We start from the raw sequence: 24,960 nt of genomic DNA on the forward strand, positions 1-24,960 counted from the left end.
AAAATAACAAATGCAATTCCTTCCAAAATGGAAAAGCAAAACGATTCGTTCCTAATATATATTTTTTATTTTCTTTCTGATTCTTAATGTTTCGTATTGACTAATTCAGACTGATTCAGATCGAACACCTAATTTTGGTGAGCGGGTCTCCTAACAAAAATTTTATGCATACATAAAAAATCAAACTTAAGACATACTTAAACGATATTAAACCTTTTACCACTTGAATTAACTCCGATGATATTAGTCCCTAATATTGAAGAAAGAAAATTTGCCATTTAGTTTACCGGAGCCCGTAGTAAACGACTTGGGCCTATTCACGACAACCATAAAGCCTCTTCCGATCATTTAAAACCCATCAACGAAGCCTTCAATTACAGGGCCCAATCCTCAGATCTCCAGGGTTTTTACTTCATTGCTCCCTATAAATCACCGCAATGCTTATCGCCTTCTCGTGTCTATGAGATATGTAGGGTTTATCATTTGTTTTCTCTAATAATCGTATTTGATTTGTGTAGCTAACCCCCAATGAGGAAGACATCCCATAGATAGGAAGTGCCGTATGACACTTTAATCAGCAACGGCAGCAAGTTATGGAAAATCCCCGTTTTCCCATCCGCCAATGTCAGCCCTCTGATTCGTGTTCTTAGGTTGCTCGATCATTGGCCGGGAATACACGCGGGGGTTTTCCTCGAAAGCCTGTTACGTTGTGTGGTGATTTGAAACGGGTCTCTGAGGGGTACGCTTTCGATATTTGAATATCATTTTTTTTTCTAATTTGGAATCATTTTGTTAGGTCCGACCACGTCGCCGGTAGCAAAAATGAAAAAAGCGGTGACCGGCGATGCTTTGATTGGACAGAAATAAATCTAATATTTCACCTTTTGATAGGAACCTGTGGGTCTGAACTTTTGTGATCTACGGAGCCGTTTTCGGCGATCACATTTGCATTTTTGACATGATTGTTAGGAAATGGACTCTGTAGCCAATGATGATTTCTTAATTTATAGTTGGAATTACCGACCGAATTATTACATTTTTTATGTCAATTTTATTTCTGATGCTCTCGATTTTGTTTTAAACATAAAATTATATATTTTTTAAGACGTAGTCACGAATCTATGGTTTTAGAGGCTTATGATGATTAAGAATTGCCTACATTGTCAGATATTAAACCAATGATGACAATGGAAATAACCAATCTTATCTGAGGCTGAAAGTTGCTACTCGTAATTTACTTGTGACGATGGAACAATGTCAGCCATTGTTGTTTGTAACGTGGTTTATAAAGTGATATCGAAAGTGATCATTCAAAGACTTTAAACCGATAAGGACTATATTATTTGCTATTGGTTATCTTTAGGAACAATCTCTACTTTTAAAATTACAACGCTAAACTAATTATCTGAAAAATAGATTAAATTTTAAGGTGAGCACTTGTCCGATGAGATCAAGCTTTTAAAGGAAACAATCCTTAGTGGGTAGTGCGAAAGGCATAATTTCTGGAATAGAAATCCCAAGGAGGAGATGCCTGGAAGGAAGGACGTACATGATGCATACACATCTGCCGAACAAACGCAATTATCTTTTCTTTTAATGTGTTCAGGTATCGGGGAAAAGATAACATTTCTTTTCTGAAGAAAAAATCATTATGGTCCTCTCAGCATGGAGTTTGATTATGTTCTGAAAACTTCCTGCTGTTAGCTGACCTGACCTTGTGAGAGAGAGATGACTGTGTTTTATGAAACTATAATATGTATGATGTAAATTTTCTTCAATTCTATATATAAATATATTTGTATGAAAAAGTTAAATCCTAAAATTATTAATTAAATTTAATAATTTAAATTATTTTATTTTTAATACAATAGTTAAAGATAAAATGAAATAAAAAGTTAATTTAAAATATTAAAATCTTGTATAAATATAAGCATAGAAACGAATGAAAACGTAACTAAACAGTAGAAGGCCATTAAGATTTTGGCGGTATAGTTTTTTAAAACAAATTAATTTTTTAGACGATGTCTTTTGTTTGCTGAAAAGATCATTTTACCCGTGAAAATTATTGATTCTTTAATTGTGTTATAAGATGTTTGGTTTGCAGATAAAATTATTATAAGATAATATTTATTATCAACGGTAATACTTTTTGCTTAAAATAATGAGAATGTTATTATCTCCAAATTACTAGGTACTGCATAATTTCATTCAAATATTGTAATTTAGTATTAAAGTTTACCTTGTAGAAAGCAACATATATCAAAATTATAATTTGGTATACTCTTAATATTCCTCCAATTAAACATTGTCGTCTTGCATTCTTATTAAACAAATCAAGGTAATACAACAATTCCATTTACTTATTTAGTGATGTTAAATTCTGTTAATCTTTTTTTGTAAACGAAATCTTATATTCTATGAACCAAATACCATTTAAGATTAGTACGACCAATATTGATAGAATATCATCTACCATGGCTGCAAGAAGTGTAGAGACGTAGGAATAGATATAGCCAAAGTTTAGATCTGATCAATTTTAATCTGATTCAATCTTATATAATCAATTTTTTTATTTAAAATTTCAGATTATGTGTGTCTTTGAGAAGGATAAAATAAAGTTTGAATTAGATTCGAGTTTAGGTTAAAAGATCTCTGATCTTACCCGACTTAAAATAATTTACTATATCTTATGCTTAGACAATATGAATTACATTTTTAATTTTATTTCCTTTTCTTTTTTCATTCTTCACTCCATGTTACTCAGTCTCTCATCTCTCTTTACTCTAAATTTTCAGAAATTCAAATTTTAACCAAATTTCAGAAATTCATATTTTTAGTTGACAACCGCACTAACTGTCGTCGTCAGGAATTGTTGAACTAAAAATTTTCCGATCAAGTTTTCTAATTTCCGAATATGATGTTCGTTTCTTCGAACAAATATTCTGATATCTACAAACTGAAATTATTTGATTCTTTTATTTTTTAATATATTTACTTCACTTTCAAATTAAATTAAAATTATATTATATTATTTTCCTCAATAACAATAACCTCTTCATCGTTAAGATTATCATTAACATTTTCAATGGTAGACAAATAAAAAAAAAATCCTTTTTAGATATAGAGTTGGTGTAATTGTTGAGTTTTATGGCAATGAACTTGTGGTGTTACTACAGAAAAGCATACTGGACGCATTTAATTGGTGAAAAATTAAATTAAATTGTGCTACTTTAAAATTATAATTAAACTTGTAATTGAAATTATTAAGATCCAAAAAAAGACAATAATGAATCAATTTTCAAATATAATTACGATAAGGAAAAAAATACAAGAATTATCGTCTACGACCCATTAATCATCATATTCATCGTTGTTTTGAATATTAATAAACCTCATGCAAAAACTGATTAAGAGAAGAAAAAAAAAATCCAAAACTTGGATTAGATTAGCCGAAGATATGTGCAATTGGCATGCCCCGAGTCCCACAAAGATTTATCATTTATGTAGGTGGAAAAAACCTGTTGAGATTGAAAGGCAAAGTGTAGAATTCCTCATTCCGATTATCTCCTCTGAATGTTCTGAACTTCACCCACCATGCCATCCCTCTATCTTTCTTCGATTTCTCCACCTCTATCGTATTGTCCAGGAACACCGCCACCATCAGTCCCACGGTCGCCGGCGACAAGAATACCGTATTCATGAATGCATTGAACTGCAAAATCACACGCACTTGCTTCAACATTTTGTGAACAATATCAACGCGACAATTTTAGAAGCTTACCCATCCAGCATTCGTGTGAACGAGGCCCTGATGGGACGGATTCCAATATTCATTGAAGAATTGTGGGATGGAAATCCCCAGGAAGAGTGACAGCCCTGTTATTATTAGGTTTCTCATGCAGTTCATGTTTGTGAATTGCAGAAAGGACAATCCTACTGAACCTGGAATCAACCAAGCAACAATTTTTTCATCTAGGTTCTAAAAACACGAGAGAAAAATACAACTTTGGGTTTGAGTTATTCGTACCGACAAGGCCGAAAAGTACACAATAAAGTGCTGCAAAGATTGGGAATGGTATGGATGCAAACACTGCACCAAATTTTCCTGCAAAATACATTGACACGACAGTATAATAGTTATGATCATCCAAATATATATGAAAATTTAAAAAAGAATATTGAGCATATAACATGTATGGATGTATTAAGTAAGATTGAAGTACCCAATATAGAGAAAAACATCATGAAGGCAGCAGATATCTGAACCACTCTGCGACTTCCAACACGGCTTAGTCCGAGGAGTCCAACATTTTCCCTGAAGCATATAACCATGATATCTATCAACATGGAGAAGAATACAACACAAGCAGCATGCAACAATGGCTGGTCTGAAAGTATGCATCTTACACAGAAACTGTAGAACCAGTGACCGTTCCGAATAGACCATCAAGCATGATGCCAATCCCCTGCAAAGATTATGAAAACCAACCAGCTCAAAAGAAATATTTTTTCAATCGGCTGCCAATCCGCTGCTGGTTCTAATAGTAAGGCAAAGACTCTTTAAAAATGAGGGCTTAGGTTCAAGTTCTATAACGCCTGAGTTTGATCTAGCTTGGTCTGATTGTTACCTGTTCGGACTTTTTAATTCTCTCTCTCTCTCTCTCTCTCTCTATATATATATATATATATATATATATATATATATATATATATATTCATCAGCTACTTGTACTTGTTGGATTGATCAAAGAAAGGAAAGAGCAAAAAAAGGAAATAGTGATAGTAATGTTAAACCATCCCACCTGCCAGCCAATCCCACGGCTTAATACGTAAGCTGGAGGCGGAGTTGCAATAGCCAATCGAGATGCCGCCTTGTAAGCTCCGGTGGACTATATCATCACAGGTAACGTTAAGAAGCAATTTCATCAATGCAGAAATTATTCAGTCTGAACTTTAAGTGGATGTACCTCGACCATAGACACGAGAACCGCAGACATCATAGCAAAGGAATGTCCAGCTGAAAATGTAGGGGGTCCCCATTGAAGAGGATAAGGGAACTTGAACCTGAAGCATTGAACATGAATGTCTGAAACAGTTAAAACAGATCATAAATCACGAGAAACCAAAGTTTATGTTCTGATATACCATGGAGCAGTCGATATGAGATTTGCTCGGTCAGTACGGCAACTAAGTTGAGTTGCAATTGGCTTGTCATGATAAGCCCCGCTGGCAGTCAGTATAATGGAATAGATCCAAACTATTGCAACACAGATTAATACAGGAAACCTTTCGAATATAGGGATCTCTCTTAATGGCCTCACGTGCTTTAGATACTGCCAATTCCCATAAAGCCGGAACATGTGAAAAATTAAAAATAAATCATGAAATAAAGGGAGAGCGCAAAGAAAAATGATACGAAACACTTACTTGAGACACTCCGATCACCAACAACAGCATTGGCAGCCCAATTTCAACACAATTTCCTAGCTGAAACAATTTGTAAAGAGAAGTTCCATGCTTCAGGTAAACTTCATGAATTTTCCAAGTAATAAGGGAAAAAAAAGTTTGTTTTATAGCAATACCAACCAAAGGAAATCCTCTCTGAAACAATCCCAACCCTACCAATGCGACCACTGGTGCCATACCAAGAGGGCTGAAAAATCTGCATGGAAAACCATAAAGAACAGTGAAGAACCATATAATCCAACACTGGAGGAATAGCAACTTCACATTTGCATACGCTTAAGAAGTACCGTGAAAAGAGACCCCAAACTTGGCTGTATCCGAGGATAATTTGTATGCTTGAGGCTACGATAAGAGCTCCTTGAGTCGCTCGCATAGTTTGTATAAATCTCTGCAAACCAATCACATGGGAAGATCTCTTTCAAATTACCCCTACCAAATGAGAAAGTTCAATTTCTGAGAAGGAAATCGAATTGACAGAGTCTAATGGGTTATAAAAGCCAGCTCTGCTTTTGATGCCCTGAGTTTAAAGATGTTGATTCATTAAAAGTGTTTACAATAAGCATCTTATTCTTAAGACAGAAACCCAATCAAAGCATGTTTCCCAAATTTTTTAACCAATGTTGATAAGTGGGTGTAATAAGCTATTCGAAGTTATGAAAAGGGTGAGACTTCTGTCTTGTCACCTGTATATGTATGGTTTGCATGTGCCTAAAAGTAAAAAAAAAGGTTGTGAACAAGCAACTTACTTCATGTTGGTTGGTAATCCGTTGCAATGATGAGTCATTTATTATATAGGCTATTGGGATAACATAAGTATAAGAGCCTCCAACAATAGCTGGCAGCCTTGTTCCAAAAAGCGCTTGGAGAAGTGTGTTAATGGCAGCTACAAAGAGCAAAGTCTGTATCACCAATGCTTTGTCCCTCTGGTTATGAGCCAAAATATGGATTAAAAAAACCGTATAAATGTTTAGCAGAACAATAAATGCATGATCTATCATGGCAAATAATGCCTACTAGGAGTTAAGGATCTCAACTCCTTAATCAATGGCATATTGACCTCAGATATAATACTACTCGGGAACTGATAAACTTGGTTCAAAGTTACTAGCATAGTTCCATTGTCCTGACTACAACTCATGATATAAACTGAGCATGCATTAAGATGAAAACAAACAAACGAAGTTGAGAATAACGAGCTTACATCGCTTCCACCCATTGCCGGAACGAGTAACGAAGGGATCATTACACTTGTACCCAACATCAGGATGTAGTTTTGAAATGCTAGTAGGGTGGTTTCAACTGCAAGAAAAAGCATTTTTTTCATAAGCATGGGAAAGATATTTAAGAATAAACTTGGCACCTACATGCTTGGTTTTGCCAAAATCAAGGCTTGTTTATAATTTTCAATGATCATATCTCTTAATGCTTGAAGGAAACAAAGTAGACTCTTTTCGACCTATCTCACTCCAAATCTAATTGCTCTCGTAGAGAAATGCTGATACTCGAAACCTCTTCAATAGGTCAAAAACCATCATCACATACAAAACATCATATCCTGACACGGATTGCTATAAGAAACACACAATGGCATTATCTCTTCCAACACGGAACTGATCATTCGTATATACAAGCATGCCGATTTTATATGATTGGAGATCAATAGCTGTGTTACAAAACAAATAGTCATTGCTGTCATACTAAAGCCATGACCCCTAACATTTTTAATGGATTTCCATTACTATAATCATTCAAAGCAAATGATACCCAGTATTTGCATCCTTCAAGCATGACCAATTTTGTATAGGCAAGCAAGGCAAACAAAGTGGGGTTGTTCAGTTAGATAAGAGGGAAATTACGAAAGTGCCATTCAGTAAAGTCCCAACATCCAGAAAACCATGAGCACCAAGTAATTTTCTGTTTGGTACCCAGGAAAATATCAGAAAGAACCAAAAAAAAAATCATGAAAAAAAAAACCCAGCATTTGTTTAACTTTACAGGAAGAAAATAACTCCCTAGGCCACAATGCCTCCTGTTACATTACAAAGTTACTGACTATAAAACAACCCTTTTGCTGTTATTCATAACGATGATCCACCACATCTGTTTCTTCTTGCACCATTCAGTGTAAATAATAATCTCATAAAGCTTAAAGACATTACCATAATGAGAACAACAAAGACAAAAATAATGGCAGAGATAAAAAAAAAACAAAAGACATTACCATCCCATTTATGCCATTCAGTGTAAATAATAAGCTCATAAACAAAGAAGTTACCATAATGAGAACAACAAAGACAAAAATAATGACAGAGATAAAAAAAACAAAAGACATTACCATCCCATTTATTTTCTCATCTACCGCTTTCTTTGTTTAGTTTACAGAAAACAATAACGTACCCCAAGAAGGGTTAGAGTCTATGCAGTACTCAAGGTCTTGAAGCTGGTCCATGGGAAGATGGGTTATTTCTGCCATTGCTGTTAAGCTTTGGGAAAGAGAGAAAACACAAAGTTAAACCCACAACAGCAACAAGAAGAAGAAGAAGAAGAAGAAGAAGGGGGGAAACCGAGAGAAAGTAAAGTACAGATACAAAGTGAAGAAAAGTAAGCTTCCAAGGAAACAATAAAGAAAAATACCCAAAAAAGAGAATCATATGCCAATGAGCAAAGGCAAAGGCAAAGAAGCATTGGCCTCTCAGTGATGCCCTCCAACACTTTTCTTCCTTTCTCTCTCTTCTGTAGTTTCCTCCTGCTCCAGAAGCTTAATTATTTTTCCTCTCATTTTAATTAGAGGTGATTTTGTTTCATTTATTTACCGGAGTTTTTTTTTGGAAGAATGAATGAAACAATTACAAGAGCGGGAGTTGTACATAATATCTGAAACCCTTTACTTTTAAATGAAATCTTAGACATTGTCGTTTGCGTGTCTTGTGTTGTTCCATTATTCTATCTTATTAGCCCACTTTCCAAGTTAAATCTTCCTTATTCTTCACTGTACTCATTAAAAGGAACCTACTTTACTCCCGGAAAGCTTGCTTTTTTATTATTATTTAGTTTTTTCCCTTCTCTCAATTAATTTAAAATTTTAATTTATTTGTTCAAATTATTTTACAATAATATATAAAAATATTTCATTTAAAATTTATTAAAATTAAAATTTGAGATTATTTACTAATTAAATTTAAATGTTTTTAATTGATAAGATGGTAATTTAAACTAAATTAAATTAAATCATAAAAATCTTATCTCAAATCTTTTTTAAATTTTAAAATTGAGCATGCGAGCAGATACTGATTTTTCAAAAAGTTATCATCATAAATATATTCTAACAATAAATATTAAAATAAATGTAAATAATAAAATTTAAAACAAAATCAATTGAAAAATTCATGTGAGATAAATGTTAATAAATAATATATAAATTATTATTATTAATACACTATTAGTGAAAAATCAAATCTATCAACGATGATTAGATGGTATTAGATGTTATATTATTTATTTTTATATTTTAAAATATATTTAAAAGTACACAAATATTATTTGAATATAATTTATAAAATTATTATTATTTTCATAAATAATAACTCCAAGTTAGATGGATATTTAGGGTCTGATTCGGTCAGTGAAAATTAATGGAAGAAATAATAAATTAAGATTAGGATTATGATTAAGATTAGGGGTGTGGTTGAGGGTGTGTAATGTGGGCGACCGCGTAGAGATCCAAAAAATAGGGGTTTCGAAATCGAGTATATATATCAGTTGTTGATATTAATAAGCATAAAAATAGGGGTCTCGAAATCGAGTATATCTATCAGTTGTTGCCATTAATAAGCATAAAAATAGGGGATCCGAAATCGAGTATATCTATCAGTTGTTGCCATTAAGAAACATAAAATAGGGCCCCGAAATCGAATATATCTAAAAAATAGGAGTCTTTTATAATAATTTGTACAGGACTCCCGACAACCTAATCACGCCCTGATTAAGATGATTTTTTTTTGTAAAATTATTTAAATAATAAATTATATAATTTTAAAATATATAAAATTAAATGATATAAAATATTTAAAAAATATAATAATTTTTTCTTTTTTAAAAACACGATCATCCAATATCGTTACAAAGAGATAAACTACATATTAATAATGTACGTACTAAAGATATATAAAGGATGAGTCTACAGTGAACGTCACACATCGAAACACACCATTAATATAACATACAACTATTTAAATTATGAGAAAATAACCTCAGTGACCAAAAATCCCATATAATATACGATTTTAACCAACTTTTTCCGGATTTGCCAAAATGACCAACAAAATCGCAATGCGATCGCTAATTCGCAACGCGATCTCCATTATCGCAAATTCGCGTTGCATTTTCGCAATGCGATAGTTGAAAATCGTGTTGCGATGGTCTACAGTATCGTTGCGATTTTCCCAATTCGCAATGCGAATAAGTAAATCGCAACGCGAATTGGGAAAATCGCAATGCGAATAAGTAAATCGCAACGCGAATTGGGAAAATCGCAATGCGATACTGACTATCGCAATGCGATAATAAAAAATCGCAACGAGATACTTACTTTCGCAACGCGATACTGACTTTCGCAACGCGATAATACATAATCGCAATGCGATTTTCAAAGCGTCATTATTATCCTGGCCAAGTATTTTATTTTTAAATTCCAAACATGAATATTAATATATTGGAACACTGAACTGTCCACAGTATATCCCGTAATCGCAACTCATAACCTAAAACCTAAAATCACAACTCAGTCCCATCTCCATCTCTCACTCTCTCACCCATCTCCGACGAAATCTGTAACATCCTCAATATCGGGTTAGTGACCAAATTGTAAAGTTTCAGAATTTGGTGACTAAAGTATAAGAATGAAATAGTTCAATGATTATTGGATACATATGATGAAGGTTATTTTGTAATTGTTAAAGGAAATAAAGGGTAAAATGGTCATTTGATCATTTAAGGAATTATATACACGTGGAAAATGGGAGAAATATCCAGAGTTCTCTTCTCCTTTCTTATTCTTCATGCGTGGGAGAGCAAGGCAAAGGTGAGAGTTTTATTAGTTGATTATTATTTGAATTTTAAGCTTGGTTTTGATCTTTATTTGATGGATAAACATAAGGAAAGCTTGAGTTACAGTAAAAATCAAAGAATGGAGGAGTTAAGAGAGATTAAATATTTGGAGTTTTTATATGAAACTTTGGAAAAGAATTGATAAGTAGAATTTGAAGTTAAATTTGACTTGTCAATGGTTAAATTAAGAGATTTGGAGTGATAGAATTTGATTTAGAACACATTGAAAATTTGGTATGATTTTTGAATCTTATATGGATGATAGGATTTTGAGGTTTAAGATGAAATAAATGAATATAGATTGGTTTAAGTATGTGTACTAGAGTTAAGAATGAAAAGGGATGATATATGAAGTGTTTGAGAGAAAATGAAGTGATTTTCGAGCTAAAAATATGATTTCTGGGCAAGGGGAATCGGTACCCATTCAAGGGGAACCGATACCCCTTCAAACGACAGAATTCCAGAATGCCAGAGGGGAACCGATACCCCCAGGAGGGAACCGATTCCCCCCTAAAGGAAAATGTTAATATTGGTTTAATAAGTTCGTTTAAGTTGCTAGTATCCAATTAAAAGGTGTAGGTATCTAATAATTGTCTTAAATTGTATAATTATGTAGATTCAGAGCCTAAACGAGTTCCGGAATCATTGACAAGTAAGATCGATCAAGGAGAAAGATAAGAAATTGGAATTGACTAGTGAGGCCAGGTGAGTGCATACAATTTAATTTATAATGTTTAACGGAAATAAGACTTGCGACAAGTCTATCTCCTCTAGTAGAAGGCCTGAATGTATGATCATAGGTATATGTATATGTGTGATTTGGGGATATGTGATATATTATAGTATGTATTAAATGATTTGTGTGAATGCATGCAGCGTGATAAGTTATAAGAATTAATATGATTACATGAGAATGTGAAATAGGTTATAGGATAGGTGACCATACATGTTACATAGTAAATGTGATCAATTATAAGAATCAATATAATAGATTTATATGACTACAGGAGAAGGTGATGAGTTAAATAAGGTTAGACTATAAAGTAATATGAGGATAATATATTAGTGAAGGGAATTGAGTATAAATGATGATGTCAAACTATAAGATAAGTGTTATAGAGAAGAAGTATACTTAAAGAGAATTATGGTATAGGAGTTATGTAAAATTTAACTAAATAAATAGATTAAACTGGTATAAATGGAAAATGAGATCAGTTAGGTAGCATTTACCTATGAGATAACCTAAGAGTATATGAATAATTAGCATAAATGACATAAGGAAAACTTATGTGTTATATGAATTAAGCATTGAAACAAACAAAAGATATATTCAGGTGAAGTTATTCGGTGATATGAGTATATGACATTATTATACGGTTTAGATGAAATACTATACATGAATAAATGTGATTGTGTGAGAAACGATAGAAAATATATGAGAACATGTATATGTTATATGAATGCAAGAACATGAGATATGTGACATGTGAATTATATGGAAATGTTCTACGCGTAAATGAGCCATGTGTTTATATGTATATGTGATATGTGATGTATATGACAATGAGCTATGTGAAAGAACTACGTGATTACATGTATATGTGAATGAAGATACAAGATTATATGAAATGTGATATGTGTACATGAATATGAAACAAAATATAAAAGATAATGCCCATGATATGTGTCATGAGAGCTAGGGGTATAGTTGGCATGCCAAGAGTCGAGGGTTTGCCTATGTTCTACGGAATATATGGACAATTTTACCTATGTCTTTCGAGACATATTGACAGTATACCTATGTTCTAAGGAACATATGGACAGTTTACATGGGTTCTTCGGGACCTATGGACAGTTTACCGAGGATCTTTATGACCTCTGGACAGTTACCGAGGATCTTTATGACCTCTGGATAGTTACCGGGGTCTTTGTGACCTCTGGATAGGTCCTTCGGGACATTTATATGAGCTGTGGTGACAGCATAGTGGTGCACAACCTCAATAGACTCACATATCTACAGTTCTCACAGGTGCACATGGGCTAATAAGAGATAACATGGAATGTAATGTATAAGATATATGTGATGTATATACTTATGGTGATATGTCATGTGTTGCTTGAATTATAATGATGTTGATAAAGATAATAATATACATGGGCAATGAAATTGGAAGACAAACGAAAAGTGAAAGTAATACAAGAAGATATGTTGCGTGTGTGTATGACATGATTATATATATTGTTATCATGCAATAGATACATGCATATTGAAATGTCATGATTCAATGGTATGAATGCACGTTCATGAATTTATTGTTATATGTTTAATTATTGCCTCACTAAGTCAACGACTTAGCGTGTGATTGTTTCACACGTAGGTTTCGAGAAGAATAAAGAGTAATGCGGAGCTAGACAGGTCAGTTCTCCTTACCAAATGTCAGATCAGAAAATGTATGTACTGTTTACAAAGTGTAGTTGGCATGTAGTCTAAAGATATAAATGGTATGAACTCTGATATCTGTTGTAAACGTTTTGAAATAATTTAAATGTTATCAAAGTTTTTAAATTACTCACTATTTTATACGAATAAATGTTTGAAAAGTCAATGTGATACTTCGGACTCGTATCCGGGTCGGATACGGGTTGGGGGTGTTACATTTAATGGTATCAGAGCTACGATTTAGCCGATTCTAGGCTAAAAACGAAGTCGAAAGTGTTTTAAAAAGTGTACATGCCAACACAAAGTGAGAAAAAAAAATATTTCTGATCTGATAGGATAAGGAGTGTGTTGTCTTGTTAATAGAGTTAAATTGTTATGTTATATAAGATAAGTGAATACTAAGAATGATTTATGAAATCTATATATGTTTATATGATATGATGGATAACATGTGAACATATGCAATTGACATATGTTATACAATATGAATTGGATGAGCATATGCACACGTGATATCTGATAGAAGAAATGATATGAGCACATGAAAATATGAGAGTTTCCAAAGTAAAATACAATACGATAGACCTGAAGGTAATAGCATTCACCTGCCCTGGCCAGGCAGGGAGAAGAGCGAAAACCTCAGGGAATGTCTGTATAAGATTAAAGAATGATTCATGATGTTGAATGATATTCCGATATGTTTTTAATTGTATACTTCGTTAATTCATAGAATGAATGTATTGAAATAGTTAAAAGAGTTATGAGCACCCGATCTCAAGGGTGAATTTGAGGAAGGCTCTGTTGTTACAGACCTTTGGATATATGATATGAAGATAATGCTAGAAGATGTTCATTTCTCCATAGTGGAGAAATTAAATAGAGTAGTTTTGTTATTATGTGGATAAGATAGAATATGGTGAACATGTGTCATCATAAGAATGTTAAAAAGATCTAATGACGTGATGAGTACGTATAGAAGAACTCAAGGATAAGTGCATCAGTGACAAGTGTATAAGATGTATAAAGTCAGAGCTTATGAGTTTGAAACGAAGTGATAGTATTGCGCATGAACAAGATTATGTTTATGATAAGGGTTTGCAGTTAAGATGGAAAGAGTTAGCATTGGCTAACTAGAGTATGTGATAAAAATGTACTGGAATTATAAGATTTTAAGATATTGTCAGGATATGATAACCAAATCCGCAATGGATCTGGATACAGTTGCATATTTGGATCATAGTAATGTGGTATAGTAAAGGAAAAGGAAGTAAGAATTTGTATATTTAAGTGAAGCTGAGGATTGATAAGAAGAGTTTGAGAATGTGTATATCGATGATCATTATAGGACACAGGAAGTCAGAAGGTTGAGTTTAAGCAAAAGAAATGAAAGGGATTGATTTAAAGGATCAGATACGATAAATATGGGAGTACAGAGGACAATTTTGATATAGAAAAGACAAGTGTGCAAGGTAATGTGAAAATATTGTTTGACTTCTTAAAGTATATGTTTAATCACATTGAAGAAGATTTAAAGTTGTGTTTGGTCAAATGATGACAAAATACAAGTTTGGTATGGTTATAAGGTAATTAGAGAGTTATGAAGAAATAGATGGATTTATGATATAGAGTGATGAGATGGATGTACTGTCAACGTGATGAGTGACACTATATGGAATTTTAAAAAGTCAAAGGAAAAATGCATAGTTGAATGAGAGAAAAGAAAACAATGGATTGGTATTACTGGTTAGTGCTTATATGATAAGCAACAGAAGAGGAGTGTATAACGAAAAGATAGTTGGAAAACTAAAGGATTAAGAAGTAAGTTTCTTATGATGATAAGAAAGAATAAGTCAGGGAAGCAACATAAGAACATTAGAAGATATGTTATTACTAAGATGTTTAGTGAAAAATTCGAGGAGGAATTTTCTTAAAAGGAGGGAGATTTGTAACATCCTCAATATCGGGTTAGTGACCAAATTGTAAAGTTTCAGAATTTGGTGACTAAAGTATAAGAATGAAATAGTTCAATGATTATTGGATACATATGATGAAGGTTATTTTGTAATTGTTTAAAGGAAATAAAGGGTAAATGGTCATTTGATCATTTAAGGAATTATATACACGTGGAAAATGGGAGAATATCCAGAGTTCTCTTCTCCTTTCTTCTTCTTCATGCGTGGGAGAGCAAGGCAAAGGTGAGAGTTTTATTAGTTGATTATTATTTGAATTTTAAGCTTGGTTTTGATCTTATTTGATGGATAAACATAAGGAAAGCTTGAGTTACAGTAAAATCAAAGAATGGAGGAGTTAAGAGATATTAAATATTTGGAGTTTTTATATGAAACTTTGGAAAAGAATTGATAAGTAGAATTTGAAGTTAAATTTGACTTGTCAATGGTTAAATTAAGAGATTTGGAGTGATAGAATTTGATTTAGAACACATTGAAAATTTGGTATGATTTTGAATCTTATATGGATGATAGGATTTTGAGGTTTAAGATGAAATAAATGAATATAGATTGGTTTAAGTATGTGTACTAGAGTTAAGAATGAAAAGGGGATGATATATGAAGTGTTTGAGAGAAAATGAAGTGATTTTCGAGCTAAAAATATGATTTCTGGGCAAGGGGAATCGGTACCCATTCAAGGGGAACCGATACCCCTTCAAACGACAGAATTCCAGAATGCCAGAGGGGAACCGATACCCCCACAGGAGGGAACCGATTCCCCCTAAAGGAAAATGTTAATATTGGTTTAATAAGTTCGTTTAAGTTGCTAGTATCCAATTAAAAGGTGTAGGTATCTAATAATTGTCTTAAATTGTATAATTATGTAGATTCAGAGCCTAAACGAGTTCCGGAATCATTGACAAGTAAGATCGATCAAGGAGAAAGATAAGAAATTGGAATTGACTAGTGAGGCCAAGTGAGTGCATACAATTTAATTTATAATGTTTAACGGAAATAAGACTTGCGACAAGTCTATCTCCTCTAGTAGAAGGCCTGAATGTATGATCATAGGTATATGTATATGTGATTTGGGGATATGTGATATATATTATAGTATGTATTAAATGATTTGTGTGAATGCATGCAGCGTGATAAGTTATAAGAATTAATATGATTATATGAGAATGTGAAATAGGTTATAGGATAGGTGACCATACATGTTACATAGTAAATGTGATCAATTATAAGAATCAATATAATAGATTTATATGACTACAGGAGAAGGGTGATGAGTTAAATAAAGTTAGACTATAAAGTAATATGAGGATATATATTAGTGAAGGGAATTGAGTATAAATGATGATGTCAAACTATAAGATAAGTGTTATAGAGAAGAAGTATACTTAAAGAGAATTATGGTATAGGAGTTATGTAAAATTTAACTAAATAAATAGATTAAACTGGTATAAATGGAAAATGAGATCAGTTAGGTAGCATTTACCTATGAGATAACCTAAGAGTATATGAATAATTAGCATAAATGACATAAGGAAAACTTATGTGTTATATGAATTAAGCATTGAAACAAACAAAAGATATATTCAGGTGAAGTTATTCGGTGATATGAGTATATGACATTATTATACGGTTTAGATGAAATACTATACATGAATAAATGTGATTGTGTGAGAAACGATAGAAAATATATGAGAACATGTATATGTTATATGAATGCAAGAACATGAGATATGTGACATGTGAAATATATGGAAATGTTTTACGCGTAAATGAGCCATGTGTTTATATGTATATGTGATATGTGATGTATATGACAATGAGCTATGTGAAAGAACTACGTGATTACATGTATATGTGAATGAAGATACAAGATTATATGAAATGTGATATGTGTACATGAATATGAAACAGAATATAAAAGATAATGCCCATGATATGTGTCATGAGAGCTAGGGGTATAGTTGGCATGCCAAGAGTCGAGGGTTTGCCTATGTTCTACGGAACATATGGACAGTTTTACCTATGTCTTTCGAGACATATGGACAGTATACCTATGTTCTAAGGAACATATGGACAGTTTACCTGGTTCTTCGGGACCTATGGACAGTTTACCGAGGATCTTTATGACCTCTGGACAGTTACCGAGGATCTTTATGACCTCTGGATAGTTACCGGGGTCTTTGTGACCTCTAGATAGGTCCTTCGGGACATTTATAGCTGTGGTGACAGCATAGTGGTACACAACCTCAATAGACTCACATATCTACAGTTCTCACAGGTGCACATGGGCTAATAAGAGATAACATGGAATGTAATGTATAAGATATATGTGATGTATATACTTATGGTGATATGTCATGTGTTGCTTGAATTATAATGATGTTGATAAAGATAATAATATACATGGGCAATGAAATTGGAAGACAAACGAAAAGTGAAAGTAATACAAGAAGATATGTTGCGTGTGTGTATGACATGATTATATATATTGTTATCATGCAATAGATACATGCATATTGAAATGTCATGATTCAATGGTATGAATGCACGTTCATGAATTTATTGTTATATGTTTAATTATTGCCTCACTAAGTCAACGACTTAGCGTGTGATTGTTTCACACGTAGGTTTCGAGAAGAATAAAGAGTAATGCGGAGCAAGACAGGTCAGTTCTCCTTACCAATGTCAGATCAGAAAATGTATGTACTGTTTACAGAGTGTAGTTGGCATGTAGTCTAAAGATATAAATGGTATGAACTCTGATATCTGTTGTAAACGTTTTGAAATAATTTAAATGTTATCAAAGTTTTTAAATTACTCACTATTTTATACGAATAAATGTTTGAAAAGTCAATGTGATACTTCGGACTCGTATCCGGGTCGGATACGGGTTGGGGGTGTTACATTTAATGGTATCAGCTACGGTTTTAGCCGATTCTAGGCTAAAACGAAGTCGAAAGTGTTTTAAAAAGTGTACATGCCAACACAAAGTGAGAAAAAAAATATTTCTGATCTGATAGGATAAGGAGTGTGTTGTCTTGTTAATAGAGTTAAATTGTTATGTTATATAAGATAAGTGAATACTAAGAATGATTTATGAAATCTATATATGTTTATATGATATGATGGATAACATGTGAACATATGCAATTGACATATGTTATACAATATGAATTGGATGAGCATATGCACACGTGATATCTGATAGAAGAAATGATATGAGCACATGAAAATATGAGAGTTTCCAAAGTAAAATACAATACGATAGACCTGAAGGTAATAGCATTCACCTGCCCTGGCCAGGCAGGGAGAAGAGCGAAAACCTCAGGGAATGTCTGTATAAGATTAAAGAATGATTCATGATGTTGAATGATATTCCGATATGTTTTTAATTGTATACTTCGTTAATTCATAGAATGAATGTATTGAAATAGTTAAAAGAGTTATGAGCACCCGATCTCAAGGGTGAATTTGAGGAAGGCTCTGTTGTTACAGACATTTGGATATATGATATGAAGATAATGCTAGAAGATGTTCATTTCTCCATAGTGGAGAAATTAAATAGAGTAGTTTTGTTATTATGTGGATAAGATAGAATATGGTGAACATGTGTCATCATAAGAATGTTAAAAAGATCTAATGACGTGATGAGTACGTATAGAAGAACTCAAGGATAAGTGCATCAGTGACAAGTGTATAAGATGTATAAAGTCAGAGCTTATGAGTTTGAAACGAAGTGATAGTATTGCGCATGAACAAGATTATGTTTGATAAGGGTTTGCAGTTAAGATGGAAAGAGTTAGCATTGGCTAACTAGAGTATGTGATAAAATGTACTGGAATTATAAGATTTTAAGATATTGTCAGGATATGATAACCAAATCCGCAATGGATCTGGATACAGTTGCATATTTGGATCATAGTAATGTGGTATAGTAAAGGAAAAGGAAGTAAGAATTTGTATATTTAAGTGAAGCTGAGGATTGATAAGAAGAGTTTGAGAATGTGTATATCGATGATCAGATTATAGGACACAGGAAGTCAGAAGGTTGAGTTTAAGCAAAAGAAATGAAAGGGATTGATTTAAAGGATCAGATACGATAAATATGGGAGTACAGAGGACAATTTTGATATAGAAATAAGACAAGTGTGCAAGGTAATGTGAAAATATTGTTTGACTTCTTAAAGTATATGTTTAATCACATTGAAGAAGATTAAAGTTGTGTTTGGTCAAATGATGACAAAATACAAGTTTGGTATGGTTATAAGGTAATTAGAGAGTTATGAAGAATAGATGGATTTATGATATAGAGTGATGAGATGGATGTACTGTCAACGTGATGAGTGACACTATATGGAATTTTAAAAAAGTCAAAGGAAAAATGCATAGTTGAATGAGAGAAAAGAAAACAATGGATTGGTATTACTGGTTAGTGCTTATATGATAAGCAACAGAAGAGGAGTGTATAAACGAAAAAGATAGTTGGAAAACTAAAGGATTAAGAAGTAAGTTTCTTATGATGATAAGAAAGAATAAGTCAGGGAAGCAACATAAGAACATTAGAAGATATGTTATTACTAAGATGTTTAGTGAAAAATTCGAGGAGGAATTTTCTTAAAAGGAGGGGAGATTTGTAACATCCTCAATATCGGGTTAGTGACCAAATTGTAAAGTTTCAGAATTTGGTGACTAAAGTATAAGAATGAAATAGTTCAATGATTATTGGATACATATGATGAAGGTTATTTTGTAATTGTTAAAGGAAATAAAGGGTAAAATGGTCATTTGATCATTTAAGGAATTATATACACGTGAAAAATGGGAGAAATATCCAGAGTTCTCTTCTCCTTTCTTCTTCTTCATGCGTGGGAGAGCAAGGCAAAGGTGAGAGTTTTATTAGTTGATTATTATTTGAATTTTAAGCTTGGTTTTGATCTTTATTTGATGGATAAACATAAGGAAAGCTTGAGTTACAGTAAAAATCAAAGAATGGAGGAGTTAAGAGATATTAAATATTTGGAGTTTTTATATGAAACTTTGGAAAAGAATTGATAAGTAGAATTTGAAGTTAAATTTGACTTGTCAATGGTTAAATTAAGAGATTTGGAGTGATAGAATTTGATTTAGAACACATTGAAAATTTGGTATGATTTTTGAATCTTATATGGATGATAGGATTTTGAGGTTTAAGATGAAATAAATGAATATAGATTGGTTTAAGTATGTGTACTAGAGTTAAGAATGAAAAGGGGATGATATATGAAGTGTTTGAGAGAAAATGAAGTGATTTTCGAGCTAAAAATATGATTTCTGGGCAAGGGGAATCGGTACCCATTCAAGGGGAACCGATACCCCTTCAAACGACAGAATTCCAGAATGCCAGAGGGGAACCGATACCCCCACAGGAGGGAACCGATTCCCCCTAAAGGAAAATGTTAATATTGGTTTAATAAGTTCGTTTAAGTTGCTAGTATCCAATTAAAAGGTGTAGGTATCTAATAATTGTCTTAAATTGTATAATTATGTAGATTCAGAGCCTAAACGAGTTCCGGAATCATTGACAAGTAAGATCGATCAAGGAGAAAGATAAGAAATTGGAATTGACTAGTGAGGCCAAGTGAGTGCATACAATTTAATTTATAATGTTTAACGGAAATAAGACTTGCGACAAGTCTATCTCCTCTAGTAGAAGGCCTGAATGTATGATCATAGGTATATGTATATGTGTGATTTGGGGATATGTGATATATATTATAGTATGTATTAAATGATTTGTGTGAATGCATGCAGCGTGATAAGTTATAAGAATTAATATATGATTATATGAGAATGTGAAATAGGTTATAGGATAGGTGACCATACATGTTACATAGTAAATGTGATCAATTATAAGAATCAATATAATAGATTTATATGACTACAGGAGAAGGGTGATGAGTTAAATAAAGTTAGACTATAAAGTAATATGAGGATAATATATTAGTGAAGGGAATTGAGTATAAATGATGATGTCAAACTATAAGATAAGTGTTATAGAGAAGAAGTATACTTAAAGAGAATTATGGTATAGGAGTTATGTAAAATTTAACTAAAAATAGATTAAACTGGTATAAATGGAAAATGAGATCAGTTAGGTAGCATTTACCTATGAGATAACCTAAGAGTATATGAATAATTAGCATAAATGACATAAGGAAAACTTATGTGTTATATGAATTAAGCATTGAAACAAACAAAAGATATATTCAGGTGAAGTTATTCGGTGATATGAGTATATGACATTATTATACGGTTTAGATGAAATACTATACATGAATAAATGTGATTGTGTGAGAAACGATAGAAAATATATGAGAACATGTATATGTTATATGAATGCAAGAACATGAGATATGTGACATGTGAAATATATGGAAATGTTTTACGCGTAAATGAGCCATGTGTTTATATGTATATGTGATATGTGATGTATATGACAATGAGCTATGTGAAAGAACTACGTGATTACATGTATATGTGAATGAAGATACAAGATTATATGAAATGTGATATGTGTACATGAATATGAAACAGAATATAAAAGATAATGCCCATGATATGTGTCATGAGAGCTAGGGGTATAGTTGGCATGCCAAGAGTCGAGGGTTTGCCTATGTTCTACGGAACATATGGACAGTTTTACCTATGTCTTTCGAGACATATGGACAGTATACCTATGTTCTAAGGAACATATGGACAGTTTACCTGGGTTCTTCGGGACCTATGGACAGTTTACCGAGGATCTTTATGACCTCTGGACAGTTACCGAGGATCTTTATGACCTCTGGATAGTTACCGGGGTCTTTGTGACCTCTAGATAGGTCCTTCGGGACATTTATATGAGCTGTGGTGACAGCATAGTGGTACACAACCTCAATAGACTCACATATCTACAGTTCTCACAGGTGCACATGGGCTAATAAGAGATAACATGGAATGTAATGTATAAGATATATGTGATGTATATACTTATGGTGATATGTCATGTGTTGCTTGAATTATAATGATGTTGATAAAGATAATAATATACATGGGCAATGAAATTGGAAGACAAACGAAAAGTGAAAGTAATACAAGAAGATATGTTGCGTGTGTGTATGACATGATTATATATATTGTTATCATGCAATAGATACATGCATATTGAAATGTCATGATTCAATGGTATGAATGCACGTTCATGAATTTATTGTTATATGTTTAATTATTGCCTCACTAAGTCAACGACTTAGCGTGTGATTGTTTCACACGTAGGTTTCGAGAAGAATAAAGAGTAATGCGGAGCAAGACAGGTCAGTTCTCCTTACCAAATGTCAGATCAGAAAATGTATGTACTGTTTACAGAGTGTAGTTGGCATGTAGTCTAAAGATATAAATGGTATGAACTCTGATATCTGTTGTAAACGTTTTGAAATAATTTAAATGTTATCAAAGTTTTTAAATTACTCACTATTTTATACGAATAAATGTTTGAAAAGTCAATGTGATACTTCGGACTCGTATCCGGGTCGGATACGGGTTGGGGGTGTTACAAAATCCGTCCCCATCTCCGGCGAAATCCGTCTATCTAAATCTCTCAGAGCCACCCTCACAATCAGAAATGGAAAATCAACCAAATCAACCAACGAGGGTTAGTTTTTTTAATTATTTTCTTTTTGAAATTTTTGCATTATTATTAGGTTTTTCATATTGAAATTGATGATAAGTTTACTGGTAATTTCAATAATAGATTAACCATTTCACTTAGATTGCTTATTAAATCAACCAAGAATCGCAACGCGAAATGCAAATCGCAACGCGATTTTAGTTTCGCGTTGCGATTCTCTCGTTGCGATAGTCATTTTCGTATTGCGATTTTCATTTTCAGAAACTATTCTTCTTCTGCAAATTGAAACTTGAATGAATTGCATTACTTCAACCAAAAAACAAAGACAAATACGAAATTCACAGTGTTGCATATTTAAGTTTGAAGAATAAACTACTACTATTTATGTTTATTATTGTTTTTGGTATATCTTCACAGTGTAGTTTTGGTATATCTAATTTAGTATGTTTATTGTTTTTGTAGAACTTTTATTCGGCTCAATTGACCTTGAGAAATAAAGTCAGCCTGGCCAAAACAATTGTGTCGAAGCTTTCACCTGCACAAAGAAAAATGTTTGAGGATACATGCTTCGGGCCATGGCTGAAAGTACAACATCCCGGTGGAGATGCGATGTTGACACACCTGTTTCTTCAAACCATGACTAGCGATCTACCAGAGACTATACAACGTCGTGATGAAGAGATATGGTTTGATTTTCCACCGGCGTATACGTGTTTTGGGCGGGAGGAGTTTTGCTTAATCACCGGTCTACGCTTCGGACACGATGATGTAGGTCGGTACACTAGACACATTACTCGCCCATCATGGCTATCCCGGGTTTTTCCTGAGCTGGAGAGGCCGAGTCTACACGTAGAAGACCTGACAAGATTTTTGAATAATAAAGATGGTTTTACTCGGATGGATGACGTCGACGTTGTCCGAGTATGCCTTCTAATTCTTTTGCATGCCAGCTTTTTAGGCAGAGAGGCCAGACAACCTATTCCAAATGATCTAATCAAATTGGTAGAAGACCTAAATGCGTGGAACCTGTTTCCGAGGGGCTCGTATTTATGGAAAGCTACATGGAATAAGTTATCGTCTGCCTTGGATGATCGAAAAAGTTTGCATGGCGATGGTTCCAAATACACTTTGACAGGCTTTATTTGGGCCTTTAAGGTAAGAATTTTGATATGATGTTTCCAAAATTATAAGTAATTATTTAACAATTACTAATGTTTGTTATTATATTGTTTGTAGATTTGGATATTTGAGGCCTTTCCCGCCATGAAGACATATGCAATAAAAACTTCAAATGATATTCCCAGGGCTATTTCCTGGAAGAGGAAACAGACCTTGCAATGGGAAGATTTACTACGGTATACGACAATAAATAATGTAAGTTAACATAAATACTACCATATGTTTATAAACAAGTTATTACTAGTACACGTTTAACTTTGTTTGAGCTTTTATATTGTTAGGAGGCCAACACTCCTCTACAGAGGCTGACACCCACGGAAGATGAGCTTGCCGCTGATTGGTGGCAAGCTAGTAAGCGTTTTTTTGATGGAACGGTTGATGAGCAGCCTCTACTTCGGGAGCCATCACCTCACCCAGAGCTATCACCTCACCCAGAGCCATCATCTGATCGACCCGGCTATACACCTCCACAACGACAACCATCACCTATTCTGTCACATCATCAAGCCTCTTCTCCACCATCACCGCAAGATAGGCGACTGGCAAAGATGCCACGATGTTTATCTACCTGTTCTCCACCTCCACCTCAACGGGATGAGTTAGGGGAGTTACGTGATGAGGTCAATGCCTTGCGTGAGGAGGTCGGTACTTTACGCAAAGACGATGGTGCATGGCGTGTTGAGGTGTCTACATTACGCGGTGAGGTAGCCGCTCTACGTGAGATGATAGCATCGTTGCAGAATGAGGTTCATACTCTACGCAACGAGGTAAATTTAAGATTTTTCATACTCGTAATTCATTCGGTTGCTGCCAATACTGCTAAACTGTTTTTGTTAGTATTTGTTTTTGGTTTTGTTTTTGTCTTTTGGTTGAAGTAATGCAATCCATTCAAGTTTCAATTTGCAGAAGAAGAATAGTTTACTTTCGCAACACGAAAATGACTATCGCAACGCGGAAATGGCTATCGCAACGCCAAAATCGCAACGCGAAATGAAATCGCAACGACAAAATCGCAACGCGAAACACAAATCGCAATGCGATTTGTTCAAACTCAAACACAAATCGCAATGCGATTTGTTCAAAATCAAATCAAACACAAAATCGCAACGCGAAACACAAATCGCGTTGCGATAGTCAAATGAATGTCTAATAAGTGA

At 33.4% G+C, this 24,960-nt stretch overlaps 1 protein-coding gene and 2 non-coding genes across 3 annotated transcripts; 2 read left to right on the forward strand and 1 right to left on the reverse strand.

Annotated features, from left to right (window-relative positions):
* The first annotated feature begins 523 nt into the window (after positions 1 to 523).
* LOC120194296 lies at positions 524 to 588 on the forward strand. The gene has a single exon (XR_005522958.1). It is a non-coding gene; the product is annotated as a small nucleolar RNA U49 (small nucleolar RNA).
* Positions 589 to 795: 207 nt separating this feature from the next.
* LOC120194290 lies at positions 796 to 947 on the forward strand. Its single transcript, XR_005522957.1, has one exon. It is a non-coding gene; the product is annotated as a small nucleolar RNA snoR2/U65 (small nucleolar RNA).
* A 2,343-nt stretch (positions 948 to 3,290) lies between these two features.
* Positions 3,291 to 8,170, reverse strand: LOC120194240 (nucleobase-ascorbate transporter 1-like). The gene is made up of 15 exons (XM_039196612.1): positions 8,101 to 8,170; positions 7,864 to 7,949; positions 6,668 to 6,765; positions 6,213 to 6,389; positions 5,754 to 5,854; positions 5,587 to 5,662; positions 5,428 to 5,487; positions 5,146 to 5,333; positions 4,968 to 5,064; positions 4,803 to 4,889; positions 4,408 to 4,466; positions 4,224 to 4,315; positions 4,028 to 4,105; positions 3,782 to 3,942; positions 3,291 to 3,712 (listed from the first exon to the last, which is right to left on the reverse strand). Exons 1-15 carry the CDS (start codon positions 8,115 to 8,117, stop codon positions 3,500 to 3,502), a joined length of 1,590 nt encoding a protein of 529 aa, XP_039052543.1. The 5' UTR covers positions 8,118 to 8,170; the 3' UTR covers positions 3,291 to 3,499.
* Between the last annotated feature and the right edge of the window lie 16,790 nt (positions 8,171 to 24,960).

The sequence above is a fragment of the Hibiscus syriacus genome, unplaced genomic scaffold (genome assembly GCF_006381635.1).
Source record: "Hibiscus syriacus cultivar Baekdansim isolate YM2019G1 unplaced genomic scaffold, ASM638163v2 tig00004384_pilon, whole genome shotgun sequence".
Lineage (NCBI taxonomy): Eukaryota > Viridiplantae > Streptophyta > Magnoliopsida > Malvales > Malvaceae > Hibiscus > Hibiscus syriacus.